This window comes from Erpetoichthys calabaricus, chromosome 7 (genome assembly GCF_900747795.2).
Source record: "Erpetoichthys calabaricus chromosome 7, fErpCal1.3, whole genome shotgun sequence".
In the NCBI taxonomy this organism is placed as follows: Eukaryota; Metazoa; Chordata; class Cladistia; order Polypteriformes; family Polypteridae; genus Erpetoichthys; species Erpetoichthys calabaricus.
The window spans coordinates 11,122,907-11,144,668 of NC_041400.2; the positions used below are offsets into that span (position 1 = coordinate 11,122,907).

At 38.4% G+C, this 21,762-nt stretch overlaps 1 protein-coding gene across 3 annotated transcripts in view; it reads left to right on the plus strand.

The window, feature by feature from the left end:
• The window catches only part of dym (dymeclin), a 457,039-nt gene that overhangs the window by 242,594 nt on the left and 192,683 nt on the right, over positions 1 to 21,762 (plus strand). For all 3 annotated transcript variants that reach the window (XM_051929784.1, XM_051929783.1, XM_051929785.1), the window contains one exon: positions 3,315 to 3,420. In XM_051929784.1, the coding sequence (XP_051785744.1) occupies positions 3,315 to 3,420 (106 nt within the window). The remainder of the gene's footprint in view (positions 1 to 3,314; positions 3,421 to 21,762) is intronic.

Below are 21,762 nucleotides of genomic sequence, written 5' to 3' on the forward strand. Positions count from 1 at the left end.
AACAGCTTGGATGATATGCATCATAACAGGATGACACCTACCCAAAAAATGAAATAATATAGGCTAGTGTGCATTTATGCTATTCAGATAGCTCTTTGATAAGTACAGCTTGCTACAGAAACATTTTCATTCATTGAAAAGTACATATTTTGTTCAATATATCTTATTTTTCAAAAGTATACCCTTAACCTTTTATAGATTTACTACAAGGCATGAAGTTTACCAGTTAAGACATCAGATACAAAGCGACTCTCTCTTAAGCTCCCTACAACAATTTGGAGAGATGATCTCCTGCTTACATTCACAGATAATGAGTGGAAATCAAAAGCGAAATCTCATTTCAGGTCAATTTATACTAGATACATATTAATCCTATTTAAAATTGTTCTCTGTACAGACCCATTGAAGTTGAGAAGTTTTGTATTCTACCCAGGATAAGTAAAACCTCACCCACAAGAGGAGCCACCAGGCATAGCCTACAGTACATTTTAATTTGTTTTCTGACCCAAAATGATGTTTCTCGAAGTTTTAACAAAAGTCTCACATCCCAAAGTGTGCCTGGGCCGGCCACCCTGTAGCAATGTGTATTCAGGGAGTTCATGACCTGGAATCCTTTGATTTGAACTAATAAAAATGGAGAACAATTAGGATTACTCCAAAGTGTTTTGGTGTGAAAAGTAACAGAAGAGAGTTTACTTTATGTCTCTTGTATTTAGATATTTATTTTTTAACCACCAGTGAAATCTGAATCTCTTGTTTGTTGTGCTATGTAAGATCTACTTTGAACATTTATCTCAATGGAAATCATTTTTGTTGCATTTGTTTTATTTTTGAACTGATTTTGTTTGGCTGTTTGTTGCTGATAGCAATTAAGCTAGTAGATACTCCCAAGTGTTATTAACCATTTGGAACCTGAACTACAAAAAAAAAAAATAGTAAAGATTTGTATCTGTTTTAGAACTCCAAGATATTGTAGTTCTCTAAATACTAGTAACCTCAACAGCTATGAAAGAGGAAAATAGCATCCTTGAGCAAGAGTTTTGTACTCCACATATCATTAACTCACTGATCTCGGCTTGTTATTGAATCCAGTGAGACAGCTTGTGCAATTTTGGCTCATTTTACCATATTATTATTATTTGCAAGAATGCACTTCTGGAATCTAAAAGAATATGCTTTAATATCATGTCTCTCTATTATAAAAAAAAAAAAAAATCCTGTGGGAGGGAATGACTAGAAGACGATACGTGATCACGGAAGACAAATAAAAGACCCGCGAGACAAAAAGGAATGGCCACGGAGCGTCTCGCGGGGATATAGAACATGAGATTCTTGTAAGACACGCCCTACTTCCAAGCAATATCAGAGCACGGCCAGCAAAAAACTCAGTAGTGTAAAGGCACGCAGCACACACAGATCCAGGGGTCTCAGTGCATATAAAGCGTATAAAGGACAATACGTTATAAATGAACCGTCGACAACTAAAAGATCGCATTAGCACAAACAAAAAGAAATTAATCATCAGGACCATGTGTAATTGAAAAATAGCAGGACAAATCGAGGTCAGAAATAAAAGGCAAAGAGCAGAAAACAAAGTATTTTCGCCTTCGCATCATTCAATGCACAAAACATAGATTTACACAATAATGGACCATACGCTATGAGAATCTGTGGTCCCACAGCAGTTAAAGCAACGACAAGTTTAATTTCAAAGAAAACACAACTTGGTCAGGTGTATATTTATCATCACGGAGAAGCAATCACAATGCGAGCAGCAGAGACACGAAGTGGCAAAAAGGACAGCGGCTGTACAGGCTTTAAAATGATCGACGGGCAGCACGACAGCAGCTTCCTCCCACTTCACAACGCGAGCAGCGTTATACATCCTGCAAGAAAGAGATTTAACCACACCCGGGGCCGGAAATAAAGGACAATTATTGTTTTTACAACGTCACGCGAGACAAGGCAGTAGTGAGCCATCATTTAAAACAAGTCCACAGACATCTAACCTAGCAGTTATTGGATTGCTTTTGGCAGACACGCATGATGTACTCCTAGCTCTTAAAACAACAACATGCGACAAGCAGAACAGGCAGCTCGCCAGCAGCAGAAAGGCAGCAGATGATCCGACGGCATATCCTTAGCGTGCATTCAGCCACCCTTCACAACGCGAGCAGTGTTGTACGTTGTAACAGTAGGGGGTTCTAGAGCTCCTTTGATCCCTCAGGTACCACGCCAAACACCAGGTAAAAGTCCAAGACTTTTTATTTTTATAATAATAATGTGCACTAAGCACCCTCCACTCCACACTAGACATACAAATACACTATAATCAATAATCAAGAATAATAATCACTCCTCCTCTCCCAGACACTTCGCCACCCTTCCTCCCAGCTCAGCTCAATGTCTGGGCTTTCCCCCAGTCCTTTTATATCCCTTGACCCGGAAGTGATTCCAGCCCTGCAGTCCATGATTCGCTATCACTTGCGGGTCAGATTAAAAGTCCTTTTCTTCATCCCGGAAGTGCGTCCTGATCACATGACCAGAAAGAACGGCGTGTCTCCGGGTTATAGGGCACGTATAAGTCCTTGAGCCTCCCTGCAGCGTCCTCTGGTGGGCCCCACGGTGTCCAGCAGGGTCGGGAATAAAAACTCCATTGTCCATGATTCCCTGCTGGTCTTCGGGGCACTTCCATGCTACAGAGAGGGCTCCATCTAGTGGCTTGGGTGTTTTGGCCGGGATGAACAGCCGGCCATCTCCCACAACGTCTTGCAAGAAAGAGATGTAACCACGCACAGGGCCGGAAATAAAGGACAAGTATTGTTTTTACAAAAGTTTTTAAAGTAAAAGTGAAAATAATGCATATGTAACAATTTCCATGAAAATAACAATCTCTTTAAATTGTATATCCGGTAAACCAAACACAGGGGTGGGCGGTGAAGTGAGCAGGGGGCGGATCCCCCTAGTTGTATATACTGACATTTACAGCATATCTGTGAGCGTTAAGGTACAAGGCACAATAATTGTAGGTGGAGTGCTTAATATATAACTGTTATTAATTTACTGAATTGTAATCCATGTATGTTATAAATATTCTAAAATCAGTAAAAAAAAAAAAAAAACCGCACCAGACATGTATCTGTCTGATTTTAGCTCCGCTACCATCTTTTGTTTTTAATGTTTGTTTTTCAAGAGCTTAGTTGGATCATCTCTTGTAGTACTCATGTATGCACCTGTAACTGGTAGTATGTGTATTTAAGTTCTTATATAGATTAACAATTGCATAAAATTGTTCAATTCTCCTTTTTTTATAGTTTATTTGCCCTTTTGTCTAAAAAACACAACAAAGTTCTGGAACAAGCTACACAGTCTTTAAGAGGGCCGTTTGACTTGGATGAAAACTCTTCACTGCCAGACTATGTAAGTAATTAGTATTATTCATATATTTATATTGTTTTAAAAATTTGTATTGAAAATATTTTTTACAACACTTTGTTTAAAAAATGATAAGTAGTAATTATGCATTTTAAGATCAAATCTAGTTAAAATGCCATTATAAACCCATTATAATATCAAACAGAGAGTCATTATATTAATATACAGCTGAGACTATATTTCAAACGGAAGAATGTAATACATGGGTGGTGTAAATATTTATAAGATTTTAATGTAAGTATATTTACAACACATGTTCTTTGATTTTAGTTCTTTTTAGGCGTCTGCAACATTTTCATGTAAACCTTTCATTTATTTCAAAGAGACATAGCCTTGAATTTATTTGATGGGAGATGAGAAAATGTATGAATCATAATTCTGTCTGGTCAATCAGTTAGAACTGTCATAAAATATATTTCAGGGTTGGAAGTTGAAATCTGAAACGCCCCCAACCACCTATGCACCCAATTAAAAAATCTTTTTGGACTTTCTCCAGAAAATTCCTGGAAATGATCAAACTCTGCAGAATAAATATGCATATAATATATAAAACATGCCTATTAACTGTTGTAGAAAATGCAATTCACCTACGCATTTTTCAGATTTAGTAGTTGCCCACCATTCAATTCTTCTCACAGTTCTTTGTTTTGTGCGAGACTCATTTAGAGTTCTGTTTTATTCTGTGTTGTGTATTTTCTTCTTTGTTCTTTCTAAGGCTTTCTCTTTGAGTATGGTTGGTTTTCTTACATTCTGTACAAAATTGAGTGTCTTTTTTTATTAGTAAAATATGTTTCCTCCCTTTTAAACCGTCATTTTGCCATTTAAAATTCTACTATCTATTTTTATTTAGGGCTAGCTTTACCTGTCACTCAGTATTATGCACCGAATGACAGATCAAATTACAGATTTGTTTCTGTCTAGCTACATATGGATTTCAGATAATTTGCAGTACATTTTATTATTGATTGCCAAACCTCCTTTAATAGACAGTCTAAGACGGTTCAGTTCTTTGAAAGAATGACTGACACAATTGGCTGGTAATCGAACATAAGATTTCTGAACAAAAAGATTCTGGGGATTTTTTTCACTATTAGCGTAACAGCTGTCGATAGATTTTCACATAAATGAGAAAACCATTGAACTCCCATTATGTTTTCAGGACTAAGATGACCCCTGAGGTTGCTCAAAACAATTAATAAAAGCATTGTCCTTGGCTTAATTCCTTTGATCCATTCTTCAGTCATTTTGATGGCCTCCCACTCTTTTGCCAGCCATGGATATATTAAAGCACCTGTTGTACCTAAATAAACACTTTGATAGCTTGGAAGTTTAAAGGTTATGATAACAACTGTGAAAATAATGATAGCATGGAGTTAAGCCTAGAAGGCTTTTTCATTTCCTCATCCATACCAATGTTATTAAGTACTAGCTGATTACCCAGTGGCTTCGCTCACTGAGTGCAAGGGAAAAAAATTAAATGTAGTATTTATAAAATAAGTTTGTTAATTGCCAACTTTATTTTTCAACAAATAAAGAGCATTTACAATAACAGAAATCAATATAAACAACATTATTAACATCTTTATCATATGAGAATATGAAGTAATATATAAGAAGCACATTGCAGATAAATAAAAATTATTAAACAGTAAAATCTTCTTCTATAATACGCTACCATGGCTGTTCGTTTGTCTGTCCAGGATTTTAAATCACCAGTAGCTCGCAAACCGTTTCACCTATTGACTTGAAATTTGGTACACATATAGTACGTGACATCTACTATCCGCTTTCGGGATGATGATTTTATCACTCTTTTTATTTTTATTTTATTTTATTGTAGAATCAACTCTCAGCAGCGCACAGCAGGGCGGCCATGCGCGCATGCATACGGGCGCCATTCTCATTCCCTACCACCTTCGCTAATCATTCTTGAGGCAGATTGAAAACTTAAGTGCCACATTAAGTGAAATGTTAAAGAAAACGTACTAAGTAATTGCAACACAAAAACTAACTTAATCAGTTTTAACGCGAAAAGATGCCGACGAAAGAGAAGCAGCGGGCCACTAGGGTGGAGTAAAGAAGAGCTGCTCAGGAAGCAGAAAGCACATTTAACCTCTGAGCAAACGAATGCTAAACGTACAGAGAAAAAGGAGGAATACTATGAATACTTAAGTCAAGTGTACGTGCAGTGCGCTGTTACTGGTATTTTGATAAAAGAATTTGAAGAACTTATAAGAAGCGTATAAATTATTAAACAGTAAAACATTAACATTTAAGAAGTAAAGATACATTGAGTACTACTGCAGTGCTTTCGGGTATACTACATTTTTTGTTTGCCCTTTGCGTGCATAAATGTATACATTTTTTTGAGTACCTACCCGAGAACATGCGACATATAATTGACCGTGGGAGAAGCATGGATTTTAAACACGCGTTGAGTTCACCTGCTGGTGTCTCTCGTGGAATAACTGGAAATGTTTGATGAAAATCTCCTGCGAGTAAAACGACAGTACCTCCCATTATTTTGGTAGGATCTCTGAGATCTTGCATTGTTCGGTTCAAGGCTTCATAAGCTCTTTTATGTGCCATGGTGCACTCATCCCAAACTACCGGTATTATCTTTGAATGTTGCAAGACTTTTGCCTTTCCAGAGCCCTTGCATATGTTGCAAATTGGATTTTCATCGTGAGTGAGGTTTAATGGTAATTGCAATGCCGAATGTGCTGCACAGCCTCCATCTAATAATGTAAAAGCAATTCCCGATGACGCTACAGCCAGAGCTATGTCACCATTCACTGTCTCGGCAAGAATCAGGTTTATTAAGAATGTTTTTCCTGTTCCTCTGTGGTCATACGTAATTTCTGTTTCAAACGCTCATACGTAAATTCCGTTTCAAACGTGAAAAGAATTTTATATATATATATATAGATTAATAAAGTAAGAATCATTAGCTTCAGCCATTCAGTTAGTTTCTGAATCATGTTACTGTTACTGGAGAAAATTATAATAATTTTACCGTTTTAGGTTTCCATGGTGTATAGGTGGTAGAAATGATACGTATTCATTTAATAATCTTTAACATGCATAATAATTGGCTGCAAGCTAAAGAAATTAAATAAGACTTAAATAATACAAATAGTCATACGCATTAATACAATGCTTGTTTAAACAGTTTGATTAAATCCATGTGCATTATTTATCAGTCGGTAAGGTACACAGAGCATTATGTGACTTCTATAAAAAGGGTTTGGGGGCTGGAGCTCATCCAGGCAATGTAGGATGGCAGTGGTCCTGGACAGGGTGGCAAGCCATTGCAGATATAGGTAACACAACTTTTACAAAAGATATTGCTCTATGAGCTGTCCGTTTTTCAGGACATTTTTAGAAATTTGGTAGAAACTACCAGCACAAATATTTTATAGGATATGGTTGAAATGATTGTGACTTTTCCCATTGATAGCTCTAAGGCTAAGTGTACTGTTAACAGTTAAGGGTCTAATAGAAAAAAAAACTATATTCCATAAAAAGTACATTCTTCCAATAATGCAGCAGATATGCAGAGGCATAAAATCAGTCAGTCTGTATTACCACTGCTCCTTTCACAGTTAAGTCTATCACATGAAAATTTGTGAACTTCCAGTTTTAGAACCTTGATCTTGGTCTTATTTGGAAGCTAATGACCTGATACATTCTTGAAATTAATAAAAAATGTAGTTAGCAGCAACCTTGGCAAAGGGGCTTGTGTTGGTGTGTTTATTACTGCAAAATGCTTTTGAAACCAAGTTAAATGGCAGGAAGAAAACAAAAAGCGGCAATATCTGCCGAGTGTCAAGCAAATCACTAAAGCCAACTAGGTGTCAAAGAACACCATCAAAGGACGAAGAAGAGCAGCGCCATCTGCTGGGCACTAAGTGTGAGATACAGAACACAAGAAAGAGAAAGATGGAGAAACCCATGCTGACAATCACAGAGAGAGTTTATTGTTGTTTATATCAAGAATGCAAGAACATCCCAGAGGCAGAAATGCCTAGCAACATTTGAGGTGATTGTCAGTTGGTCAAAACTTCTAACCATATGAAAGCCTTGCTTCTTTACATTCTTACATCAATGCTTCTTTTAAGACCGCTATTTAGCAAAATTATTAGTGCTGTGATCAATGTCAGCTGTATTTTTACATGTTGAAAACACAAGAATGTTTTGCTAAAATACAAAATTTCCTCTTGCTGTTTTTGAGCCACTAGAAATAATGATGGAACTGAAAGAAGTAACCTTTTAGAAAACATGAAAAGAATCAGCAACTCCTTATCTTTTAATATATTGTTTATCTGCACTTTATTTTAAACCGTTGATCTGTGTTATTTACTAATGTAATTTATTAGCCCATTACAAGATAATCAAATTTTTTGTTGTAATTTATCCTGGTCAGGCTTAGTGGAATCAAGGGTAATTCCCAGTTAGGATTACGTTTTATACCAGTACTGAAAAACCCAAATTTTAAAACAGTACAGTAACAGCATTTTTTGCGATTTTTGGTATTGGAAGTAAACTTCAGCTTTCCTCTTAACCCCTTATAAACCTGAGCGACCCTTACCACCATATAAACCCCTTCCGCCACCTTGAAAATCAGATAGATAGATAGATAGATAGATAGATAGATAGATAGATAGATAGATAGATAGATAGATAGATAGATAGATAGATAGATACTTTATTAATCCCCCAGGGGAAATGCACATACTCCAGTTGCAGCATACTGATAAAGAAACTATTAAATTACAGAGTGATAAAAATGCAGGTATAACAGACAGTAACTTTGTATAATGTTAACGTTTACCCCCCCCCCCCCCCCGGTGGAATTGAAGAGTCGCATAATGTGGTCAGTCTCCTTAGTCTGTCAGTGGAGCAGGACGGTGACAGCAGTCTGTCGCTGAAGCTGCTCCTCTGTCTGGAGATGATCCTGTTTAGTGGATGCAGTGGATTCTCCATGATTGACAGGAGTCTGCTCAGCACCCGTCGCTCTGCCACGGATGTCACACTGTCCAGCTCTGTGCCTACAATAGAGCCTGCCTTCCTCACCAGTTTGTCCAGGCCTGAGGCGTCCCTCTTCTTTATGCTGCCTCCCCAGCACCCCATCGCTGTATATATATATATATATATATATATATATATATATATATCTATATATATCTATATATATATATATATATATATCTATAATAATAAAAGGCAAAGCCCTCACTGACTGACTGACTGACTGACTCACTCACTCACTCACTCACTCACTCACTGACTGACTGACTCACTCATCACTAATTCTCCAACTTCCCGTGTAGGTGGAAGGCTGAAATTTGGCAGGCTCATTCCTTACAGCTTACTTACAAAAGTTAGGCAGGTTTCATTTCGAAATTCAAAGCGTAATGGTCATAACTGGAACATATTTTTTGTCCATACACTGTAATGGAGGAGGCGGAGTCACGTATCGCGTCATCACGCCTCCTACGTAATCACGTGAACTAAAAACAAGGAAGACATTTACAGCACGAGTCACACGCGGGAACGAAGGTAAATGACGTTAATTTTTGACTGTCTTTTAATACTGTGTAAGCATACATATTAACACATGTGCAATTAAACGTGTGCATTTACGGGGTGATTTCTCAGGCTTAAAAGCTCACCTTTTATCAAACGCGGGAAGAAAGGTAACTGACGTTGTTCACTGTCTTTTAATACTGTGTAACCATACATATTAACACATGTCCAATTAAACGTGTGCATTTACGGGGTGATTTCTCAGGCTTAAAAGCTCGCCTTTTACTAAAAAGGTAAATGCAAAACTATTTTCAATCAGTTTATTGAAACGCTCCCGTTAAGGATTGCAATAACATATTCGCAAGATAAAAGAACGAAGTAGGGGGAAATGGAGGAACAGCCGCAAACAGCGAAGAGCAAAAAATTAATTAAACAATTGAGAACGGAGCGAGTTAAGCATACAAGCATGTTCATAAGGGAAACAAAGCACGGTGTAAAACGTAAGTTTAAATTAAGTTTATAGAAACGCTCCCGCTGCGGATTGCAATAACATATTCGCGAGATAAAAGTTTAATGAGAAGACACGAGGTATAAACGAACCACACGCCGTGGCGCAACGTTAGGGGGCAACAGTTTCAACCATTCTATGATCTGCTTCTCGCAACTGAAAGACGGCACATGGCGGATGTTAGCCGACTTGCTGACCGCAACGTTAGGGGCTTCAACTATGGCGCTGACGCCACATCTCAGTGCCAACACTTTGCAGACTGTACTTAAAAGACACGCCCTCCTCACTGGACAGTTAAAAACACCAATCAAACTAACGATGACATCAAGTATTACCCAATCAAAAGTACGAAAGGAGGCATCTTCATAAAATGCGTGTGGGATGATTTGCATGAGACGCTGCTTTAAAAAAAAAATTATAAAAAAAAATACGGGATAAATCCCGTCCAGTATTGATTCAAAACGGGACGCGCAATTTCATTCTCAAACGCGGCACGATTCCGTATTTTAAAGGACGGGTGGCAACCCTACACTGCCAGGTAACCACCCATACAATCAGATTGTGATTCAGACTAGGAATGCAATGAATGTAATTACCCCCGATCTACATACAAGGCGAAAGTCTTGCAACATTCAAAGATGATGGTTTGGGATAATTAGTACGTATTAAGTACACCATGGCACATAAAAGAGCTTATGAAGCCTTGAACCGAAAAAAGCAACATCTCAGAGATCGTAAAAAAAAAAAAAAGGAGGTAATGTCGTTTTACTCGCTGTACATTTTACTCAAACATTACCAGTTATTCCACGAGGGAGACCAGCAGATGAACTCAACGCGTGTTTAAAAATCCATGCTTCTCCCACGCTCGGTTATATGTCGCGTGTTCTCGGGTAGGTACACCAAAAAATGTATACATTTAAGCATGTAATGGGCAAACAAAAAATGAGGTATACCCGAAGGCACTGCATTAGTACTTAATGTAACTTTACTTCTTAAATGTTAATGTTTTACTGTTTAATAATTTATACGCTTCTTATATATTGTTCAAATTCTTTTATCAAAATACCAGTGACAGCGCAATGCACGATAACATGGAGTGAATACACCATACGCATCTGCCCACGGCCGCCCTGGTGTGCGCAGATAGGAGTTGATTCTAAAATAAAATAAACATAAAAAGAGTAATACAATCATCACCCATTAAGCGGATAGCAGACGTGACGTATTATATGTGTAGCAGATTTCAAGTCAATAGGTGAAACGGTTTGCAAGCTACAGGTGATTTAAAATCCTGGACAGACCAACGAAAAGCCACGGTAGCAAATTATAGAAGAAGATTTTACTGTTTAATAATTTATATTTATATGAAATGTGCTTCTTATATATTACTTCATATTCTCATATGATAATGATGTTAATGTTGTTTATATTGATTTCTATGTTATTGTAAGTGCATCTATGTGTGTATATGTATGTATGTATGTATGTATGTGTATATATATATATATATATATAAAAAATCTATGTGTATATGTATATATAATATATCTGTATATGTGTGTATATGTGTGTGTATATGTGTATATGTATATATATATGACAGCAACACTCATAACAATGACAACACAATTACATTGACAATCATGTTACGTTATTTTTAAAATGTTTCCTTTACTTTTTCATAACCTCTTTAACACACTACTTCTCCGCTGCGAAGCGCGGGTATTTTGCTAGTTTTTAATAAGCCCAAATGATAATTAAGTTTGATAGTGTGGCGAAGTAAAGCTATGAGCCGGCTGACAACTAGGAGGAGAAATTCAACTTTAAGTCTGTAATTTGCCTGTGGCTAACTAGCCGTCCAGCTTGTCTCTTGACACTTTAACAAAGCTCAAGGGTGCAGGCAAATGTGAACTCAACACAAGTGTCAAGGCAAATCAACATCACTGTCTAAGTACTCATTGATTGACTAATAGTCAGCAAAGATCACTGCCACGAATGAATTTCCCATTGGGATTAATAAAGTATCTATCTATCTATCTGATCATAAAGCAATAGCCATTTAGTTATTGGTGGTGAATTAAAATGCATACAAAGCATTTACCCGATTTTAAACACGCGTTGAGTTCATCTGCTGGTCTCCCTCGTGGAATAACTGGTAATGTTTGAGTAAAATGTACAGCGAGTAAAACGACATTACCTCCTTTTTTTTTTTTTACGATCTCTGAGATGTTGCTTTTTTCGGTTCAAGGCTTCATAAGCTCTTTTATGTGCCATGGTGTACTTAATACGTACTAATTATCCCAAACCATCATCTTTGAATGTTGCAAGACTTTCGCCTTGTATGTAGATCGGGGTAATTACATTCATTGCATTCCTAGTCTGAATCACAATCTGATTGTATGGGTGGTTACCTGGCAGTGTAGGGTTGCCACCCGTCCTTTAAAATACGGAATCGTGCCGCGTTTGAGAATGAAATTGCGCGTCCCGTTTTGAATCAATACTGGACGGGATTTATCCCGTATTTTTTTTATAATTTTTTTTTTTAAAGCAGCGTCTCATGCAAATCATCCCACACGCATTTTATGAAGATGCCTCCTTTCGTACTTTTGATTGGGTAATACTTGATGTCATCGTTAGTTTGATTGGTGTTTTTAACTGTCCAGTGAGGAGGGCGTGTCTTTTAAGTACAGTCTGCAAAGTGTTGGCACTGAGATGTGGCGTCAGCGCCATAGTTGAAGCCCCTAACGTTGCGGTCAGCAAGTCGGCTAACATCCGCCATGTGCCGTCTTTCAGTTGCGAGAAGCAGATCATAGAATGGTTGAAACTGTTGCCCCTAACGTTGCGCCACGGCGTGTGGTTCGTTTATACCTCGTGTCTTCTCATTAAACTTTTATCTCGCGAATATGTTATTGCAATCTGCAGCGGGAGCGTTTCTATAAACTTAATTTAAACTTACGTTTTACACCGTGCTTTGTTTCCCTTATGAACATGCTTGTATGCTTAACTCGCTCCGTTCTCAATTGTTTAATTAATTTTTTGCTCTTCGCTGTTTGCGGCTGTTCCTCCATTTCCCCCTACTTTGTTCTTTTATCTTGCGAATATGTTATTGCAATCCTTAACGGGAGCGTTTCAATAAACTGATTGAAAATAGTTTTGCATTTACCTTTTTAGTAAAAGGCGAGCTTTTAAGCCTGAGAAATCACCCCGTAAATGCACACGTTTAATTGGACATGTGTTAATATGTATGGTTACACAGTATTAAAAGACAGTGAACAACGTCAGTTACCTTTCTTCCCGCGTTTGATAAAAGGTGAGCTTTTAAGCCTGAGAAATCACCCCGTAAATGCACACGTTTAATTGCACATGTGTTAATATGTATGCTTACACAGTATTAAAAGACAGTCAAAAATTAACGTCATTTACCTTCGTTCCCGCGTGTGACTCGTGCTGTAAATGTCTTCCTTGTTTTTAGTTCACGTGATTACGTAGGAGGCGTGATGACGCGATACGTGACTCCGCCTCCTCCATTACAGTGTATGGACAAAAAATATGTTCCAGTTATGACCATTACGCTTTGAATTTCGAAATGAAACCTGCCTAACTTTTGTAAGTAAGCTGTAAGGAATGAGCCTGCCAAATTTCAGCCTTCCACCTACACGGGAAGTTGGAGAATTAGTGATGAGTGAGTCAGTCAGTCAGTGAGTGAGTGAGTGAGTCAGTCAGTCAGTCAGTCAGTCAGTGAGGGCTTTGCCTTTTATTATTATAGATCTTCATAGTTTAATACAAAAAAATGAATTCATATTTGTCATTATGTGTGTATTTCTGTGTCCTTATGTACTCAGATTCAGCATTATGGCTTGCTGCATGTCATTTTGCCTTCTATTTTAAATAAATCATCTTGGCTCTAAAACTAATAACAAAAGTTCTTTTTGTCATATTCATTGTTCTTTACCATTGTGGGTAATGTAACGTCTAAATTTGTATACCTACATTTAAGTGTACACAAATTGTGTGTGCCTGTGGCTTTATTTTATATTTTTCTCCTTACTGTTTCTTATTCTAATTTAGAACTTTAACTTGCATGTATATTATTTGGTGTTTGATGTCTGCTATTAGTTTGTTCCCTGTGTTATTAATGTGATACAGTAATCCCTCACTATATCGCGCTTCGCCTTTCGCGGCTTCACTCCATCGCGGATTTTATATGTAAGCATATTTAAATATATAGCGCGGGTTTCTGCGGACAATGGGTCTTTTAATTTCTGGTACATGCTTCCCCAGTTGATTTCATACAAGGGACGCTATTGGCAGATGGCTGAGAAGCTACCCAACTTACTTTTCTTTCTCTCTCTCTTGCGCTGACTATCTGTGATCCTGACGTAGGGGGTGTGAGCAGGGGGGCTGTTCGCACACCTAGACGATACGGACGCTCGTCTAAAAATGCTGAAAGATTATCTTCACGTTGCTATCTTTTGTGCAGCTTCCTGAAAAGACATGCTGAACGGTGCTTTGCATACTTAAAAGCACGAAGGGCACGTATTGATTTTTTATCTCTCTCTCTCTCTCTCTCTCTGCTCCTGACGGAGGGGGTGTGAGCTGCCGCCTTCAACAGCTTTGTGCCGCGGTGCTTCGCATACTTAAAAGCAAACAGCACCATTGATTTGGTTGCTCCTTTGAAGAGGAAGATATGTTTGCATTCTTTTCATTGTGAGACTGAACTGTCATCTCTGTCTTGTCATGGAGCACAGTTTAAACTTTTGAAAAAGAGACAAATGTTTGTTTGCAGTGTTTGAATAACGTTCCTGTCTCTCTACAACCTCATGTGGTTCTGCGCAAATCTGTGACCCAAGCATGACAATATAAAAATAACCATATAAACATATGGTTTCTACTTCACGGATTTTCTTATTTCGCGGGTGGTTCTGGAATGCAACCCCCGCGATGGAGGAGGGATTACTGTATTTGCTTTGTGGACAACAGGGGGCACCTTGGTACCCTGATGAAACGACCCAACTCAACCACAAACAGTTCCAAGTTCAATTAAATATTAATTTATTAGCAGCATTACCTTTACAGGCCTCCATCCTGTCCTACGCCTTGAGTGTTGCCTCACTCCCTCCCAACTCTTACTCCCTGATGCAGTGAGACAGCTGCCTTTTGTCTTGAATCCAGGATCAAGACGTTAACCCGTGGAAGTACTTCCAGGTCACACAGAAGCCACACGCTCCTTTTCCATAGTGCCATCTGGCAGCAAACTCCAACTCCCGGACAACCCTGAAGATGTCCGATTGGGGTGCCAGTCAGAGGAGCACTGCTGCCTCTCATGCCAGGAGCTGAATTGCCGATAAAAAGCACTTTCCTCAGGTCTTTCCGTTACCCATCCCTGATACCAATTGAGGCTCTGCTCGACTGGACTGAGTCTCTACTCCAGTGGTCCTTCCCTTACATCGATCTAACTGGGTAAGGAATCCTCCTCAACCCTTGTCAGGATGTCCTCCTCTACAGAACTTGCAACTTTTATTGCAGTTGTGTTCCTTTGACTATTTGAGAAATGCCTTGAGCATGGGAAAGGTACTATGTAAATAAAATGTATTATTATTATTATTATTATTAATAAATGTTGTAAATCTTTACAGTGCCGTGGTTTGTAATGTAGAAGGGCGATTTGTAGGAATTATAGTACAATTGAATTTAAAATGCTAGTCCAAAGCACTGGGGACAGATTAACAATACAGTCAGGCAAGTGCTTGAGGGCACCAGCACCAAAAACTTAAACATCAAACAAGGGACTTGTGCACAGTTCACAAGCATCATGATATCTGCGTCCGCATATGTGTATTCTCTGTTGTGACCTTTAAAAAAAACAAAAAAACAGAAATTAGACAAAAAAGAATAATATAGGATAGTGAACCACCTGTCAGGCAGCCCATAGTCTGTGAGGCTCAAGGGTTATGTGTCTTTATTTGAATGTAAAGCAACACTGGGGCACCTCAAGGAACAGACCTGCAACCTTTTCTCTTCACCCTGCCTGCCTCAAACTATAAATATAACTCCTGATCATGTCATTCTGCATGAGTGGGATCTGTTGACAAGGGGGATGAGACTGAGGATAGGAGTCCACTAAAGAACTTTAAGAATTATCTGCAACTTAACATCAGCATAACCAAGGAACTGCTTATTCACTGTCGTCACACCAAAGAGTCTCTGTGTCTGGTCACTACTCTGAAGGGAGATATGGATGTGGAGGCGGTGCACTACTACAAGTATTTTGTGCTCCACGTTAATGACTGGCGGGACTGGGCAGAAAAGGCAGACTCTTTTTTTGGGGGGGGGGGGGGGGGAACTGTGTTCCCTTAATCTGGGCAGTGACATTCTTCACATGTTCTACAACTTTGTGACTGTCAGTGTGGACTTCTGGACTGGTAACATCAGTTCAAGGGAGGCCTGCCAAGTCAACAAGCTGATTAAGAGATCAGGCTCAGTTATTGCACACACTCTCAAACTGCTGGAGGTAGTGGTAGAGGAGAGAATAAAGACAAAACTGATGGCCATTATGAAGAATGTTGCATATCTTCTCTCTCACACAGTAGCATTGTGGACTTTCAAACAACAGTTTATTCAGTAGAAGTGAAAATGTTACTAAAGGTGTGGATGTCTTTGGTGAAACAACTTTCTTAAATAGTGTTTGGTCATAAAAAGTTTTAAAGTTACATTTTTCTGGCACCGTGTCTGGGTTTTTTTTTTTTCTTGCTTTCGGTAGGTTCCGGTCCACCACGACCCAGAATTGAATTACAGTGCCTTGTAAAAGTATTCAAACCCCTTGAAAGTCATCACAATTCCCTGGTTTTCAAAAGGTACATGCACATTTTCCTCCAATAAGTGGTTTTATTGGAAACTTAAGTACAGTAATCCCTCGCTATATCGCGCTTCGACTTTCGCGGCTTCACTGTATCGTGGATTTTATATGTAAGCATATTTAAATATATATCGCGGATTTTTCGCTGGTTCATGGGTTTCAGTGGACAATGGGTCTTTTAATTTCTGGTACATGCTTCCTCAGTTGGTTTGCCCAGTGGATTTCATATAAGGGACGCTATTGGCAGATGGCTGAGAAGCTACCCACACCCCTAGAGGATACGGCCATTCCTCAAAAAACGCTTTGCTTTGTTGCGCGATATGCTTCCCGCACGGTGCTTCACATACTTAAAAGCTCAAACAGCACCTATTGACTTTTGATTGTTTGCTTTTCTCTCTCGCTCTGACATTCACTGCTCCTGACGGAGGGAGTGTGAGCAGGGGGGCTGTTCGCGGCCCTAGAGGATACGGACGCTCGTCTAAAAAATGCTGACAGATTACCTTCACATTGCTCCCTTCCTTGCGGCTGCGTTGTCAAGCGATATGCTTCCCGCATGGTGCTTCGCATACTTCAAAGCTCGAACAGCACCAATCGGTTTTTGATTGTTTGCTTTTCTCTCTCTGACTCTCGCTCTCTCTGACAGTCTCTGCTCCTGACGCGCACTCCTTTGAAGAGGAAGATATGTTTGCATTCTTTTAATTGTGAGACGGAACTGTCATCTCTGTCTTGTCATGGAGCACAGTTTAAACTTTAGAAAAAGAGACAAATGTTTGTTTGCAGTGTTTGAATAAAGTTCCCATCTCTCTACAACCTCCTGTGTTTCTGTGCAAATCTGTGAACCAAGCATGACAATGGAAAAATAACCATATAAACATATGGTTTGTACTTTGCAGATTTTCACCTATCTGGTTCTGGAACGCAACCCCCGCGATCGAGGAGGGATCACTGTATTTTAACAGATTAGTTTTAAAGCCAAAATAAATTATTTGTCAGAAGGATATTTCTAGAAAAATGAAAATAGGAAATACGCTGCATGGTTAAGTCTTCAATCCTTGTAAGCTAAAATTGGCAAAGTGTTCCCAAACAACACATATTTACCTCTCGTTTGGACCAGCTGAATAGTTAGTTTCTACCAATGTATAATTAGAGTAAAGGTCACATTTTTTAAATAACAAAAATACTCGTGTATAGAGGCTTTTAGCCAGGCTGTGACTAAATAGGAAATAACAAAGTGATACAACACATATCAGACGTTTTGGATGTCCCAGTGAGCACCATTGGATGCACCATCAGGCAGTGGAAGGTGTATCACACCACCCAGTCACGGTGTAAACGGCAGCAACAACATTTATTTCTGTAGCACATTTTCATACTCAGGAGTGTGGCTCAAAGTGCTTAACAAGATATGAAAGAAAGAAATAGCAAGAAAAGAAAAACAAGTTAAATTTAGGCAAGAATAATGTAAATCAACTTGAACTTACATACGAGGAATGTTCAAAAGTTTCCGCACTTTTATAGTTTCATTGGAAACTGTGAAGACGGGAGGAGTAGTAATTGGTTGTGTCTAAGAGTGTAAAGTACTGGAAAAATTGCATCGCAAAGGAAGGTGACTATGTAGAAAAGTGATGAAATTTATTTTTGAAGTTCTTAATAAATAGTTAAAAAAAAGTGCAGAAACTTTTTGAACATCCCTTATAACATAGATATATAATTAGTAGAAACAATCAATAAAAACAATTTAAAAAATTTATAGAAATGTAGAGTCTATTATATAATATTGTATTTCTTAGCCACTAAAATGGCCAGCGATGACAGAAAAAAATAAGAAAACTCCAGTTAAGATGGAGAAAAAACAAAATCTGCAGGGGCTCCAAGACCATAAGACCACTCAACCCACTCTGGGTATTCTACGTAACATATACATACTTTATTCATTCCTAATTGTTTCCAGGTTTTGTCCAAGAGGATTCACCGCTGTAGGTCTCATGGACAACTGGGGCATCCACCTTCATTTGAGCATCATAGATGGCTCCACAATGCCTCAAACAAGTGGTGGTGGCATTTTAGAGAAATCAGAAAAGAAAGTAGAGAAAAGTAGAGATTAGTAGTAATTGCAAATCCCTGAAGAATATGATACTACATTTACGTCAGAACAGGTAATCCACCTGAAGCTAAGCATATTTGGGTCCAGCCACTACTTAGATGGGAGACCAACAAGGAAAAAGTTTGTGCTTCTGCTGGAAGAGGTGTTGGTGAGGCCAGCAGGGGGCGCTTGCCCTATGGTATGAATGTGTATCATAAAACCCCAGTGCATTGACAGAAACACTGTGCTGTAAAAATGGTGCCATCATTCATATGAGATGAAAAATCGAGGGGCTGACTCTCTGTGGTCATTAAAGATCCCTGGGCATCCTTCGTAAAAAGTAGGGTTTATCCCAATGGCCTTACTAAATTGTCCACCACAGCCTGGCCTTTCTAGGCCTCTAATCATCCCCTGTCTCTAATTGGCTAACTGTCTCTCACCCCTTCACCTCCTAACAGCTCGTGTGTGGTGAGCATACTGGCACAAAATAGTTTTAATCGCATCATCCAGATGGATGCTACACATTCGTGATGGTTGAAGTGACTCTCCCCTTACTGTGTAAATTACTTTGAGTAATGAGTAGAGCACTATATAAATGTAAAGAATTATTATTATTCTATGCATGTATATTGTAAAGAAGTCTGTCCCTCAAAACATAGCGCCCAAGCAAGACCCATACTAGTAAGGGAAGCAACAAAGAAACTATGCATCACTTGAAAGGAACTACAGAAGTCAGTTGTTGGTACTGGGTTGTGTTTGTAGGAGTTCACAGTATCAAGAGCTCTCCATAACGGTGGCCTATTTTGGTAGAGTGGTAACAAAGAATCCATTACTCAGGAATAGCCATAAAAAATCTATATATAGAATTTTCCACAATGCATGAGAGGGTCAAAAGGTTTTGTGGTTAGATAGGTTTTCGGTCAAAATCTAACTAGCTACAGTATGCAAGGTGCAGACACAACATTGCTCATGCCTCAAGAAGCATCATCTCCACAATTCAGTATGGTTGTGGCTGTATAATGCTGTGGGGTTGATGTTCATCTGGAGGGACTGAGAATCTTGTTAAGACTGATGGAAGAATAGATGGAACTAAATACATGAAAATACTGGAAGACGTGCTGTTCCAGTTGACTGAGAACCTAAGGCTAAGGAGGAGGTTTACCCTCCAGGAAAACAAGCACAAGCAAAACAACTTTCTGATCTCAACCCTACTGACCATCTGGGCCCTCTTTGAAAACTGCAGTCCATTGGGACCATCCAACCAACCTGAATGGTCTGCAGAAAACCTACCAGGGTGAAAGGGACAAAAATCACTCCTGAGAAGTATAGGGGTTCAGATTTATCCCAAAAGATCTTGGGGTTCAGATTTATCCCAAAAGACTTAAGATCGTTTTTGTGGCAAAAGGAGGCCTTACTAAATATTGATGGTTGTTAATTAAAATACTTATTGGAGGAAAAGGTATACTGTATGTGTATCTTTTGAAATCCAGAGAATGTTAGTAATGTTTAAGGGGACTTAATACTTTTGCAAGGCACTTGTATGTATGTGTTTGTTTGGACAGTTACCAAAAGATCTTAACTTTACATTGTTCTCCTTTCCCACTAAATGAATCTTAGCCTGGTGAGGTCTGTTAATTTTTTTTACATTTAAGATGACCCACTTAAAAGTTTTTGAATGCTGTATCTGTCCTGGTGGCTATATAAACATAGATAATTGTAGTTTCTAAATTACATCTTGCCTGAAGAAGAGGGTTGAGTTTCCTCAAAAGCTTGCATATTGTAATTTTTTTACCTAGCCAATAAAAGGTGTTATTTTGCATGACTTCTCATTGTGTTTAGCCCTGTGTTTGCAGGACTAATTCAAAAATCTCTATGTATTATTATTGCATTTGTATCATGTTTGGACTTCAGATTTCAGGTGACATTCCTCTCCTAATAATGAAATAGAATTTAATTTTCTTTACATCAAGACTGCTGATGAAAATGCTATAACCTTTCAAGAAAATTAATACAGGTTTGCAACACACAACCATATGGTATTGCTTTCATAGTATGTGGGGTTCAATGCAATCTGAAGAGACTCTTTAGTTATCTGTAGATAGTTATATTTTTGGAATAGAAGACAACATTGTGGCAAGGCAGCCTCTTAATCACAATCTTGCTTTTAAAAGGAAAGGTTCTGTAGACCAGATGTTGCTGACAGTAATGGATCAATAGGTTGTTCTGAATAGAGTCATAACTGACACTAAACCTTTTCCAGGATTCATAGAAGTAAAAGTCATAAATAACTTGGATAGTTTTTTGAATATAATAGAATGCCTTAATCTTGTGAAGCTGAACAAAGATGAAAATTAAAATAATATTTCAAGGAGAAAGAAAGAATTGAGAATATAAGCATGGAAAATGCAGCAATATGTGGCAGATGTATGTACCATTTGTTCTGTGCTTGTGATTATATTTAACAGTCAGGATAGTTTATTAACTGAATGGAGAATATCTAAAACCTAAGATTCATCATATGGCAAGAAATGCTAAGGCCTCAGTTGATACTGATGTGTGAACAAGTAGGTAAGTGTTAAACCTTCATATCCTTTGCTGCACTCTTTATGACTGTCTTGTGCAAGTTAGATTTCTGTCAGTCTGTACTGTCTGGCTTTTGTCCACTCCCAATGGATGTGTATATCAACCTTTTTGGTGTTGTGGCCCACTTTTTCCCATGTAAGCATCTTCACAAGCCACTGGGTTTGTCACTCTGTCTGATTCGTGCATGATCTTCATAGTGACGACCTGCTACCATTGTAAACAATACCAACTTGTGACCCACCGGTGGCAGCCTCAGTGGTAGAGAAACACTGTTCTTGATGACTTCTGAACTGGAATGTATGAGTCATGAAGAGATTACTGTTAACAGTGAAATGCTTTGGAAACAGGTAATAGGGCAACTCATCTACAGCACCAAGCACAAAGTGTTAACCACTAGTTAAAGATGCTGTAAGGAATTAGAACATTAGAAAAATTTTTACTAGTGCGAGCCAAACAAAGTTCACCAGTCCTATCTACATAATTTACCAAAAATAATATCAAGTTTAGGTTTGAATGTCCAACTCTCTGCTACACTACCTGGTAATTTTATTCCATGTGTCTGTTGTCCTCTGCGTGACGAAGAACTTCCTTTTTGCTAAATTTCTCTGTAACAACTTTTCAAATAGATAGATAGATACTTTATTAATCCCAAGGGGAAATTCACATACTCCAGCAGCACCTTACTGATACAAAAAACAATATTAAATTAAAGATTGATAACAATGCAGGTAAAAAAACAGACAATATCTTTATATAATGTTAATGTTT